The 13,883-nt window shown below is 40.9% G+C and overlaps 1 protein-coding gene across 4 annotated transcripts in view; it reads right to left on the reverse strand.

The window, feature by feature from the left end:
- The window catches only part of FAIM (Fas apoptotic inhibitory molecule), a 25,538-nt gene extending 12,596 nt beyond the window's left edge, over positions 1-12,942 (reverse strand). Inside the window, exons 1-3 of one of the 4 annotated variants that reach the window (XM_011958131.1) lie at positions 12,612-12,909; positions 2,135-2,194; positions 383-515 (exon numbers count right to left, since the gene is read on the reverse strand). In XM_011958131.1, coding sequence (XP_011813521.1) covers positions 383-515; positions 2,135-2,178 — 177 coding nt within the window. In that variant the 5' untranslated portion in view covers positions 2,179-2,194; positions 12,612-12,909. Of the gene's footprint in view, positions 1-382; positions 516-2,134; positions 2,195-10,371; positions 10,452-12,397; positions 12,480-12,611 lie in introns of those variants that run through there. The other 3 variants (XM_011958132.1, XM_011958133.1, XM_011958130.1) reach the window with 3 other exon arrangements.
- Between the last annotated feature and the right edge of the window lie 941 nt (positions 12,943-13,883).

Genomic DNA, 13,883 nt, shown 5'->3' on the forward strand with positions numbered 1-13,883 from the left:
CTGTAATCTCAGCTACTTGGGAGGCTGAGGCAGGAGAATCACTTAAACCCAGGAGGCGGAGCTTGCAGTGAGCCGAGACCGCACCACTGCACTCCAGCCTGGGCGACAGAGCGAGAAGTCGTCTCAAAAAAAAAAAAAAAAAAAAAAGGACATAATTTTATTAATTTATGATGCCAAGGTTTTAGAAAATAAAAGCACTTTAAGTTTAAATATTACATGCTATATTCCATGAATTCTATAACTATTTACACAGCAAAATGATACAGATCAAAAACATGACTATAAAAAAAAAAAGCCCGAATTCACATATGAAGATGCTACTTTAACAAAATCAAGCTTTTCTATACATCATATTTTACAAAGTAACATATTTTCTTCCTACCTTTCCATCTACATATACTACTCGTTTGCCTGATGTAGTCCCATGTTCAAATTCAATCTTGTGGACTCCGTCACTTAAAGCAACATCCCAGACAGCTACGAGGTCTGTCATTTTTTCTAGACTGTAAGGAGGGCTAAAGGAATAAAATAAAGCAATTATACAGGGCCAAAATACTAATTAAATAACCAATTAATCCTTCCAAGATGAAAATATTAGATTAAAACCTCTAAAATGTCAAAATATTAAAGTGACAGTACCTAAGAAATTCTCCTCACAGTACATGTAACTATTTTCTCCCTCTTATTCACTCTTCCTTTAAGATACAACTACTATATATGGGTACATAGTCCGATTACTTCTAAAAAAAGCCACCTGAATATTAATAGGATTAAGAATGCATCAGTTTATCCTGGTTAGTATTTCAGGTTAGGCTACAGTATAGTGCATGGAAAGGTCAGTAAAAAGTCTTTACTCCTCCCCCACCAGCTCCCATTTAAAAACCATGGTATTTAATTTTATTTCTCCTTTTCAGGTCTAATCACTCTAAAACAAGAACTCTCCAAACCTCCCATACTTAAACTAATACTAGGGATTTGTTTTAACAAAAAGTTTCTAATTTATTATACTGAGACAGAAAAAAGTCATGGAAGAAATGTCCTATTAATAAAGATAAAAATAATTTTAAAATGTTATGAAAAATATTCTTGGCATTATTACAGGAAATCTTATTTAAAAAAATAAAGGGATTTGGGCTGGGTGAGGGGTTCATGCCTGTAATCCCACACTTTGGGAAACCAAGGTGGGCAGATTACTTGAGCCCAGGAGTTCCAGACCAGCCTGGGCAACATGGTGAAACCCTGTCTCTACAAAAATATTAGTCACACATGATGGCAAATGCCTGGAGTCCCAACTACTTGGGATGCTGAGCCCAGGAGGTTGAGGCTGCAGTGAGCCATGATTGCACCACCATGTTCCAGCCCAGGTGAAAGACTGAGACTATCTCAAAAATAAGAAATAAATAAAGGATTGTGGTTTGTCAGAAATTTCTGGCATATACTTAAACATATATTTTCAATGTTAATATATTCTGTGTGAATGATATAATACATATATAATATCTAATTAATATTTTGATACTGGTGTATCTTTTTAGCTTTGACAGAAGTATCATTTATTACAGTAATAATGATCATAGCTAACAGCTATTAAGTGATTACTATGTGCCAGTCACTGTTCTAAAAGCTTTAAATATGTTAACTCACAGAATCACCATGAGATGGCTACTGTTAGTATCCTTATTTTACAGATGAGGCTCAGAGAGGCTAAGGGTTTACCTAAGGTTACAATGACATTAAGTGGCAGAGGCAGGATTTAAACCTAGGATTCTGGCTCCAAAGCCTGTTCTCTTAACTACATCTTCCTCTTTGTTCACCCTAATTCCCTTTGTATGCTCTAAATTGAATATGGTAAATGGATTTTATATCATTTTGAAGTAGTTGCCAAGAACTCTGTGCTGAGAGAAAAGAGGAGACCTCATATAAAGGCTCTACCGAAACGGATGCCATGTTACTGGAGGCTACCCCCATGCCAGGTATTTACTACTCCTGCTCTAAGTCATATAAAAGCAGAACCATGTATTCTGAAATTTTACAGAATGTATTCTTAACAGAGTAGCTTGGATAAATCACTCTTTTGAATGATAACAATCTTGAAAATGTCAAAGGCTAGTTTACTGCAATATAAGACATTTACCTTTCATCATCTTCAAAGATAGGACTGTCATCTCCAGATGCCATGGTTGGCAAAAACAGTCTTTAATCCAATTAGCAGCCAGGAAAGAAAAAAGCAGAATTGCAGCAAAGAAATACTGAAAGCAACAATGATGACATCTACAAAGGGTTTTCTAATTTTGCAATCCATTTATTAAATTACATGGAGTTTTAGATGAAACAGCTTTCACATAAAATAGAATTGCATCTTTAATTTTCAGAGAAAGATGTTACATCATGTAAATCAGTCATATTTCTCCCTGTTATGGATTTATAATTTCTTAAAGGTATACTTCATCAAAACTAAAGAACAAACTCTCATTTATTGCATATCAGAGCTGCAAGAGACCTAAGAGATCCTCTGGGTCCTATGCTTCTCAAATTGAAGCACAAGAAGCCCCGAGGCTATGAGTCAGGGAATACATCAAAATCCAGGATAAACACAATGCATCTTCTGGGAGCATCAATGTTAAAGTGGTAACTAATTTAAAATGTAATCTTTATTTTAGAAGGCTACACTATGGTGGAACACAACTTTTAAAATCTTTGTTTACATAACTTCAAAGAACTGATGAGTTTGCAAGAAGCAACAGGGATATGCTGGTCTGCTCTCAAAGAGTGAACTTAATTGATCCCCCTAATTAAGCCCATTTAATTCACTAGTGTCAATGATGAATCGACAAAAGTTATGTGGCTGGCTCATGCAACTGGCAGGATCCAACTCAGAACTAGAGTCCAGTACTATGCAATGAACTAAACAGTAACTGGGCTGCAGTGTTGATTAAGCTGTACTAAAATCAGAAGTGCACACAAATTCACATGCATAGGAAACCCTCACATTTGAAGATTGGGATTAACAGTTTCACTCCTGCCAAAGTATCCTAAATTCAACTATGTTTTGCTTCCAAGATCTACCCTAGTTTAGCCCTTTCCTTAATTAGTGCCTATTTCCTATAGATGCTCAAGAATGCTCTCTCCTGGTTAAAAATGGGAGATTGCTAACCTTCTCTGGCTGGAAACAGCCAGAAGTCACAAATTATTAAAAGTTTTTTGTTTGTTTTTGAGACAGAGCCTCACTCTGTCCCCTAGACTGGAGTGCAGTGGCATGATCTCGGCTCACTGCAACTTTTGCCTCCTGGGTTCAAGCAATTCTCATGTCTCAGCCTGTTGAGTAGCTGGGACTACAGGTACATGCCACCACATCTGGCTATTTTTTTGTATTTTTAGTAGAGATGGGGTTTTGGCATGTTGGTTAGGCTGGTCTCGAACTCTTGGTCTCAAGAGATCCACCCATCTCAGCCTCCCAAAGTGCTGGGATTACAGGCATGAACCACCACACGCCCAGCCAAAAAGATATTAAAGAAGACATTAGCACTCATAAAAGCAATCCAATGGGCCAGAAAAGCTAAGGATTTTAGAATGAAAACTAGGTAAATATTTGTACCTAAAACAAATCCCTCTTTTTAAAAATTAGCACCACACAAATTTGTGCATTTTTCTACTCTTAAGGATTATCCCCTATGAAACCAGAGGGTATCCTACAACAATAAAAACAAAAAGAATGCACATCAATATAATAAGCCAGCCAGGCGTGGTGGCATGCACCTGTAGTACCAGCTACTGGGGAGGCTAAGGTGGGAGGATCACTTGAGCCTAGGAGTTAGAGGCTCTGGTGATCATGCCACTACACTCCAGCCTGGATGACAGAGTGAGACCCTGTCTCAAAACAGATATCTCTCTATATATACTATATATAACATATATTTACTATATACACTGTATATTATATATAATATAGATAGATACTATATATATACATATATACACACACACATACATATATATACACAATGTAATTATATGTACTCCAGCCTGGGTGACAGAATGAGACCCTGTCTCAAACCATATATATATATATATTATATAGATAGATATATATCTATATTATAGATAGATAGTATAAGATAGTATAATTATATGTACTCCAGCCTGGGTGACAGATATAGATAGATAGATAGACAGACAGATAGATACAGACAGATAGATAGAGATATATATAGATATACATATCCATTTTGAGACAGGATCTCACTCTGTTGCCCAGGCTGGAATACATATAAATAATATGTATATTTATATACATATGATATGTATTATATATACATTATATAATATATATAATATATAAATATACATATATATAATATAAATAAAATAAGCCAAACAGCATAATATAAACTTCAATAAGGCATCCTTTGTAAATCAGAATGTATTTAGGGGTGTTATTCAAATTTTGCTCTACAATTTTCAGAGACTCCAGAAAGTTCAGTAATGTAGGCATTCAAACCTAAAATAATTGCTCCATTTTCTATTATAAGGAATTCCAAATACTACTAAATCACACTAAGATACAACATCTTAATTATAATACCTTTTCATGGAGAAGTATAAAAGGCAATACCACCAATTATAAGAAAGATTAGAAATCATGATCACATTAAAACATGTTTTCTTCTCTAAACTATGAACAATCATTCAGGCATTCAACAATTATTGAAGGACTACCTAAAAAATAGCAATTTTTCATTCTCCAATAATTAAAAGTATACCTGATAGGAGAGAATTATAAACAAAGATAACAGTAAGTACTGAAGCAATTATCTGGCAAATTTGAAGCATTCTAATTCTACTTATATAACTATATATATCAAAATTATGTTTCTTCTTAAAGTTACAAGTCAACATAAAATTCTGTTACTCTCTTTGCCTGTTTTTCTCTGACTAAATAAGAAAAATGCTGCTTTAATACAAAGTTAGTAATATTTCAATTTTCTTGTTCATGCTATCCATTATTTTAAACAAAACACTAAAAAAAATCTTTTTATAAATGGTTAATAATTATAAAATGTTTTTAAAATTACTTCTTGGAGTGTGCACGGTGGTTTAGCCCTGTAATGCCAGCACTTTGGGAGGCTGAGACAGGAGAATCATTTGAAGCCAGAAACTCGAGACCAGCCTGGTCAATATAGTGACACCAAAAAAAATCAGCTGGGCGTGGTGGCATGTGCCTGTAGTCCCAGCTACTCAGGAGGCTGAGGCGGGAGGATCACTTGATTCCAGGAGTTTGAGACTGCAGTCAGCCATGACCATGCCACTGCACTCTAGCCTGGCCAACAGAGCAAGACGTTGTTCCAAAAGCAAAACAACAACAACAACAAAACAAACAAAAGACATTATTCTTTGGAACATTAAAAGTATATTCAGCTTATAAAAGGCTGCAATACTTCAAATTTTGTACAATTTTAAAAGGCAGAGATTAACTTTAAAAACTGCTTTCTATGCAAGGATTAAAGTGACCACTATCTTATAAACAGCCTTAACCAAAATATGAAAGAGTCATAGAATTTTCAGCACTGGAAAACAAAAAACAATAAAATCACCTGGTCTAGCCTCTCTCCTTCATTATGGGGAAATCAGTAACACACATCCCTCCAAGTGCCATCTCCACTGCCAGGCCTGGGTTCTTATTGCCTATCCAACTTTCTAACAAAGCTGTAGAGGGTGCCAATAATGCACATGGAGTAAAAAAACTTTTCAAATGATCTTACCACAAACAGTAATTCCCATCAACAAATCCCATCTAATGTTTAAGAAAAATGTCCAAAATCAACTCTGCCTCCTGCTTTTGGGCTTCTCTCCTATCTCCTATTCCAGCAGTTTCACTAGTCTTATGACCTCTGTCACTTTATACATTCCATTCCAATCTCACCACTTTAAAATTTAATTGAAAGTGCTCTTCTGGCTCAAAAACTGGAGAGCACACATAGAAAACACTCTTAATAGCCACAAATGCAACAGGTTAATAGACTGACATCTGTTTTTTGGCCATTCATATCAGGGAAAATCATTAAAAACCACTAGTCAACTCACCAAATGCACATAAAAATATGCCCACTAGTGAGTCTTTAGGGAAACATGAAATAAAATAGAGATTTAGGCTAGAGGTCTGAAAGGAAGTATATATGAATAATTATTCTAAAACCGCAACAGGCACTAAAGCACAGAGATCAATGTTTACTTAAACAGACTTTAAGATACTTTGGACCATCAGCTGATTTTTCATTTTGAGAATATCCCCACACAAAAGTAAACTTACTTCCTCCATAACTGGTGATTCTCTGGATGGGAATACCAGCCTGAGCAAATGTAATCCATTAATTCAACAAATAGTTAAATGCCCACCAAATGTTCTGAAAGCACTCCAAAGTCACATACAGATGGTCCCCGGCTTACAATGGTTTGACTCAATGATCTTCTGACTTTAAGATGGTGCAAAAGAGATACGTGTTCGGTAGAAACCATACTTTGAGTACCCATACAACCATTCATTTTCAGTACAGTACAAAAAGTTACATGACACAGCCAACACTTCATTGTAACATAGGCTTTGTGTTAGATGATTTTGCCCAACTGTGGGCTAAGGTAAGTATTCTGAACACACTTAAGGTAGGCAAGACTAAGATATGATGTTTGATAGGTTAGGTGGACTAAATGCATTTTTGACTTACACTATTTTAAACTTGCAATGGGTTTATTGGGATATAACCCCATCAAAAGTCAAGAAGCATCTGTACATGTTTTTGTTTTTGTTTTGAGACAGGGTCTTGTTCTGTTGCCCAGGCTGGAGTACACTCGATGGTGTACTAAATGCTCACTGTGGCCTCAACCTCCCAGGCCCAAAGGATCCTCCCACCTTAGCCTCCCAAGTAGCTGGGACTACAGGTACACACCACCACACCCAGCTCATTTTTGTATTTTTTTGTAGATATGAGGTTTCACCATGTTACCCAGGCTGGTCTTGAATTCGTGGGCTCAAATAATCCACCTGACTTGGCCTCCCAAGATGCTGAGATTACAGTCACCACACCCGGTCATACATGTCTTTTAAAATTTTCTATGGGTTTGTATGATTTACAGCAGCTATGCTCTATTTGTTTTCTCAAGGGGAGATGCACCTTCACAACAAAAGTTTTCTTATGATAAATGTCCAGCCTTCAGTTTTTTTCAACATTTATTTGAGCCTGCTACCAAGAGATACTGTACTAGACGCTGTTAGAAATTTGAAGAAAATCCTTCTTTTTTTGTTTTTTGAGATAGGGTCTCACTCTAGTCATCCAGGCTGGAGTGCAGTGGTGCGACCTTGATTCACTGCAGCCTCGACCTCCTGGGCTCAAACAATCCCCTCACTTCAGCCTCCTTAGTAGCTGGGACCATAGGCATGTGCCACAACACCCAGCTAATTTTGTAATTTTTTGTAAAGATGAGGTTTCACCATGTTGCCCTGGCTGGTCTCGAACTCCTGAGCTCAAGTGATCCTCCCAATTCAGCCTCCCAAAGTGCTGGGATTACAGGCATGAGCCACCATGTCCAGCCTGAAGAGAACATTTCTGTCCTTAAAGAATTTGAGAGTTCAGAAATAAATCCACATATCTGTGGCCAAGTGATTTTTGACAAGGGTGCCAACTCTAACTGGTGGGGAAAGAACAGTCTCTTCAACAGATGTTATGGGGAAAAGTAGATTTTCATTCACAGGAGATTTAAGTTGAACCTCACCTATCTCACACCATATACAAAAGTTATCTCAATGATCTAAATATAAAAGCTAAAACCATAAAACTCTTAGAAGAAAACATAGAGGTAAATCCTCATGACCTTGGATTTGGCAATGGATTCTTAGATAGGACACCAAAAGGATAGCAGCAAAAGAACAAACAGATAAACTGGACTTCATCAAAAGTTAAAATTGACTGGGTGTGGTGGCTCACACCTGCAATCCCAGCAATTTGGGAGGCCAAAGTGGGAGGACTGCTTGAGCCTAGGAGTTCAAAACCAGCCTGGGCAACACAGGGAGACTCCATCTCTACAAAAAAATTTTAAAACTAGCCAGGCATGGTGGTGCATGCCTGTAGTCCCAGTTACTCGGGAGGCTGAGGTGGGAGGATCACTTAAGCCTGAAAGGTCAAGGCTGCAGGTGAGCTGTGATTGCACCACTGTACTCCACTCTTGGCAACAGAATAGACCCTGTCTCAAAAAAACAAAAACAAACTAAAATTTCTGTGCATCAAAGGACATTATCTAGAAAGTGAAAAGACAAGGATGAGAGAAAATATTTGGAAATCATATATCTGATAGATGTTTCATATTCTGAATACATAAAGAACTCTACTGCTCAAAAACACAAAAGACAACCCAATTTAAAAATGGGCAGAGGGGCTGGGCACAGTGGCTCACACCTGTAATCCCAGCAATTTGGGAGGCTGAGGTGGGTGGATCACCTGAGGTCAGGAGTTCAAGATCAGCCTGGCCAACATGGTGAAACTCCGTTTCTACTAAAAATACAAAAAATTAGCCAGGCGTGGTGGCAGGCACCTGTAATCCCAGCTAGCTACTCGGGAGGCTGAGGCAGGAGAATCACTTGAACCCGGGAGGCAGAGGTTGCAGTAAGCCAAGATCGTGCCATTGCACTCCAGCCTGGGCAACAAGAGCAAAACTCTGTCTCCAGGAGAAAAAAAAAAAGGCAAAGGACTTCAACAGACATTATTCTAAAGAAGACATACAAATAGTCAATAAGCATATGAAAAGATGCTAAACAACATTAATCACGAGAGAAATGCAAATCAAAACCACAACGAAATACAACTTCACATCTACTAGGATAGCTATACTAAAAATAAACAGAAAATAATGAGTGTTGGCAAGGATGTGGAAAAACTGGAATCCTTGTACGTTGCTAGTGGGACTGTAAAACGGTGAAGGTGTCATACAAAATGATATGACAGTTCCTCAAAACCTAAACAGAGAATTACTCTATGACCTAGCAATTCTGCTGCTAGGTATACACCCAAAAGTTTTGAAATCAGTCACTCAGACACCTGTATACTATTGTTCATTGTAGCATTTTCCAATAGCCAAAAGATGAAAACAACCCAAGTTGTCCGTCAATGTAAGAATAAATAAAATGTGGTATATACACTTGATTTTAGCCAAAAGGCTGAGAAGTGGTAAAATGCATACATATACAAAGGATATTCCTTTTTATTCTGCCAAAATAAGGAGTGATATTCTGACATATGTTATAACATGGATGAACTACGAAAATTTTATGCTAAGTGAAACAGCCAGACAAAAAATGACAAATATGATTCCACTTATATAAAATACTCAGAATAGGGACATTCATAGAAGCAGAAAGCAGATTAGATGTTCCCTGGGAAAAGGGGAAGGGATAAGGAGAAGTCTCAGTCTCTTTTGTGTTGCTATAAAGGAATACCCGAGGTTGCATAATTTATAAAGGAAAAAGGTTTATTTAGCTCACGATTCTCATGTCTGGAGAAGCTCAAGATTGGGCACCTGCATTTGGTGAGGGCCTCAAGTTGCTTCTATTCATGGCAGAAGGCAAAGGGGAGGTGGCAGTGTAGAGAGCACGTGACCAGAGAGAAAGCAAGGGTGGGGGAGCGGGGGAAGGTACAGGCTCTTTTTATCAAACAGCTATAGTAAGAACTGATAGAGCCACAACCCATTCACCTCCAAAGGAGGGCATTATTCATGTACTCATGAGGGATCCGTCCCCAAACACCTCCCATTAGGCCCCACTTCCCAATACTGCCACACGGGGGGGTCAAATTTCAACATGAGATTTGGTAAGGACAAATATCCAAACCATAGCAGGGAGTTATTGCTTAACGGTTACTGTGTTTCTGTTTAAGGTATTGAAAAGTTTGGCAAACAGTGACAATGATCGCACAACACTGCGAATGTACTTAATGCCCCTGAATTGTACACTAAAAAATTGTTAAAATGGCAAATCTACGTTATATATATTTTACCACTTCAAAAAGTTAATTATATAAAAAAGAATAGTATACTTTAAATGGGTGAATTACATGGTATGTGAGTTATAGTTCAGTAAAGTTGTTAATAAAAAAAAAAAGAAAGAAAGAAAAGCAGGTGTCCTAGCTGTAGTGTCTCTTGGGATGCAATTGCACCTGTCACCAAAAGAATCTGTCTTTGTCCCCAGTTTCCACTTCACTCAGAAATATCTGTCACATAGATCTCCAAGTTACAAATTCGATTTAATAAACACATGTCATACTCTAAGTTCATCCGGCATACCAACAGTTATTGGGTACTTATGTACCAGGCCCTGGGCAGGACACTAACCTCAGAGTGGGGGAGTCTGGAGAGACCAAGAGATGATTATAGCACAACAATGGGAGTGTCCTTATAAAGGGAAGCAGCATAGGACAGAATGGAAAGGGTCCTAGCTCTGCCAAAGAAGGCTTTGGTTTAAAACTCTGGAGAAAAGTGGCCAGGTGTGATGGCTCACACCTGTAATCCCAGCACTTTGGGAGGTCAGATCACTTGAGGTCAATAGTTCGAGACCAGCCTGGACAAAATGGTGAAATCCTGTCTCTGCAAAAACAGAAAAATTTGCCAGGCACGGTGGCGCACATCTGTAAATCCCAGCTACTCCGGAGGCTGAGGCACAAGAATCTCTTGAACCCGGGACGTGGAGGTTGCAGTGAGCCGAGATCGTGCCACTGCACTCCTCTTGAACCCGGGACGTGGAGGTTGCAGTGAGCTGAGATCGTGCCACTGCACTCCAGCCTGGGCGACAGAGGAAGACTGTTTGAAAAATAAAAAAATAAAACTTGGGAGCAATAAATTAATCCACTGTTGTTTTTAAACTCTTATGTATGTCCTTAATTTTCAAGATTCTATGACCAAACTGGAAAATGATAAATACAAAAAAATCCATCTATTTTTGCAAATATGTTATTAAAATGTAAATTAAAAAGATGAAAAATCATATTCCACTTATTTTCACTGATGGAGACGATGCCAAGCACTTGAAACTTCAAAGAAAGCTTTTGCAGTATCTCATACTTACCCATCAATCTTTTAATATCCCTTCCCTAGCAACCCAACACCTAAGTTTCAGAGCATGACTTAAACACCAACATGTTCATCTAATCCTACCTGAATTTTGCTTTAACTTAGGTTTATCCTTATTGGGGACTGAAATGATTTGTTCAAGATAAATCGAAGTCAGTTTAAAAATTACTCAGATGATAATAGTTACTAGGATGCTCATAGTTCCCTTTTCAACGAAAGCCCCAGGTACGACCAGCCAATAATGCAAGTCACACTTAAGTGTTGACATCTTCATACCCGGCCCGGCCCCGTATGAAGTGAGGGGGGTCTCCAGTAAAGTCAGTCAGGAAGCTCCTCGAGTCAAGTATTCCCAAATGCTACTTACTGGAGGTACAAAAATGAGAATAACTTTTCTGAAGTTATTCATTTCACAATCTATACCAGAAGCCTTGTGGTATGGATTGTAGATTATATCTTGTTTTAGAACGAATCTTGTGGGATTCATTCTACACAAATGATCATGCTCAAAATCCCAGATGCAAGGGTGCTCAGTTAATTACTTTTTGCAATAACTAAAAACTGAAAACCACTTGGGCGCTCACAATCAGGGAGAAACTACATTTAGTAAATCACATTCCATTCAAAGCCATGCCAGGAGTCAGGGACAGATGAGGCAGTCAACCTGGCACACAGGAATGTACAGTCTAGTGTGGCCAATAAAAAGGACGCAGAAAAACATTTAAAGATACAGGTAAATGCATGCGATGTATTATTAAGACAAAGAGGCCGAAGGTTGAGGCTGCAGCAGTGAACCGAGATCGCGCCACTGCATCATTCCAGCCTGGGCGACAGAGCAAGACCCCGTCTCAAAGGAGAGGGAGCGAGAGAGAGAGAGAGCGCGAGAGCGAGCCAGAGTGTTTCAGCACTTTATGATGCAAGTTCTGCAAAAATAAGCCCCGCTGATATTACAAGGAAAAACCGTCTGGAAGAAAATACATCTTCATGTTAACCCAGCTTGTCTCTGGGGAACACGGGCACGGCTGCTTTGCTTGCTTCCTTGTTGCTTTCTGTTCTTTTTTTCGACAGTGACAAATATTATATTTAGAGTTCGCGAACAGGCCGGAGGCGGGTGCGGCAGGTCGCGGGGCAGGGCCTGGCCAGGCAGGGACCGCCAGATAGGGACTCCCCCGCACCGCCCAGGTCTGGCCCCGCGCCCCGCCGCACCTCCACCTTTACCCGCGGTGAGCGGGAGCCGGGTCCCGCCCGAGGCCTGGGATCATCGGCGGGCCGGCTGGAAGCGTCCGGAACTCACCCAGCGCCTCACCCGCCTGGGTCTCACCGACTGCGCAGACACCTCCCGCCGCCGCCGCCGCCGCCCAGAGATGGCCGCCGCCGGGGCAGCAGGGCCGAGGGCGTGGGGATGCCAGGGGCTGCGCGCAGGGGCTTCCAGGGTGCGGAGCTGACGGGCCCGAGGCGTCCAGGCGGGCGCAGGCGCGACCCCGACCCCACCCGGGCTGCTGCCTCACCTGTGCGCTGTGGGCCTTGGGAGGCTCTGGGGTAGGTTTCACCAAACAACCGGTTGGTTCCGACTCGGCTACGTAGGCCGCGTGGCCTGGCTTCCCTCGCAGAGAAACAGGCGCAGCCAGCGCTGAGGCTGAAAGCTCTGCAGGCGCGAGTACCAAACGCGCCGACTGTTTGTCGCGCCTCAGGTCCCCTGGGGCGCCCAGCGCAGGAGGCCGCCCCTCCCGCCGCCACGGACCCAACCCCGGTCCTCTGCCTTAGCCGAAGGCCGCACCCTCTGCACACAGGCCTTCCTCAGCCCCAACCCAGGACATCACCAGGTCCCGCAGTGCGTCCAGTCTTCCCGCCAGCAAGTGTGGGTAGGAGCCGGCCGCTGGCCCCGCGCTGGGCACAACCTGGTGGGCTAAACCAGCCCTGTGCCTGCTCTGCAGCTATGGGGAAGGGAAACCCGGTCATGGCAGCTGTGGCATTCGCTCCTTAAAACCTCTTTATGGAGTCTCATTCCTTTTTTAAAGACCCAAACTACTTAAGGTGGGCATGAAGCCCCCATGTGTGATCTAGCCCCTGCCTGCTTGGCTTCATTTAGGTCCGTAAAGGATGCAAGTTTCTTCTCACCTAGGGCATCTGCAAATGCTCTTCCCTCTGCCTGAACACTCCTCACCTCTTCCCTGTTGTGAGTGTTCTTCATATATCATTTCTTAGGTTACACTATCCTGGCCCATGAGACTTTGCAGCAATGCTGGGTGTGGTGGCTCATACCTGTAATCATGGCATTTTGGGAGGCAGAGTGGCGGATCGCTTGAGTCCAGGAGTTCAAGACCAGCCCAGGCAACATGGTTAAAAAAAAAAGAAAGAAAGAAAAAGAAAAAGAGAGCTAGAGAATGAGAAAAAAGGAAAGAAAATAATTAGCAGCTCAGGCCTGTAATCCCAGCTACTTGGGACGCTGAGGTGGGATAATTGCTTGGGCCCCGAAGGGAGGTAGAGGCTGTAGTGAGCTGTGATTGCACCATTACACTCCAGCCTGGGCAACAGAGCGAGACCCTGTTTCATTAAAAAAACAAAAAAAAAAAAACAAAAAAAAAAACACCAACCGGGCTCAGTGGCTCACACCTGTAATCCCAGCACTTTGGCACTTTGTGAGGCTGAGGCAGGCATGGCCAAACTCCGTCTCTACTAAAAATACAAAAATTAGTGGGGTGTGGTGGTGCATGCCTGTAGTCCCAGCTACTTGGGAGACTGAGGCAGGAGAATTGCTTCAACCTGGGAGGTGGAGGTTG

The sequence above is a fragment of the Colobus angolensis genome, unplaced genomic scaffold (genome assembly GCF_000951035.1).
Source record: "Colobus angolensis palliatus isolate OR3802 unplaced genomic scaffold, Cang.pa_1.0 Scaffold46, whole genome shotgun sequence".
NCBI classification, from domain to species: Eukaryota; Metazoa; Chordata; class Mammalia; order Primates; family Cercopithecidae; genus Colobus; species Colobus angolensis.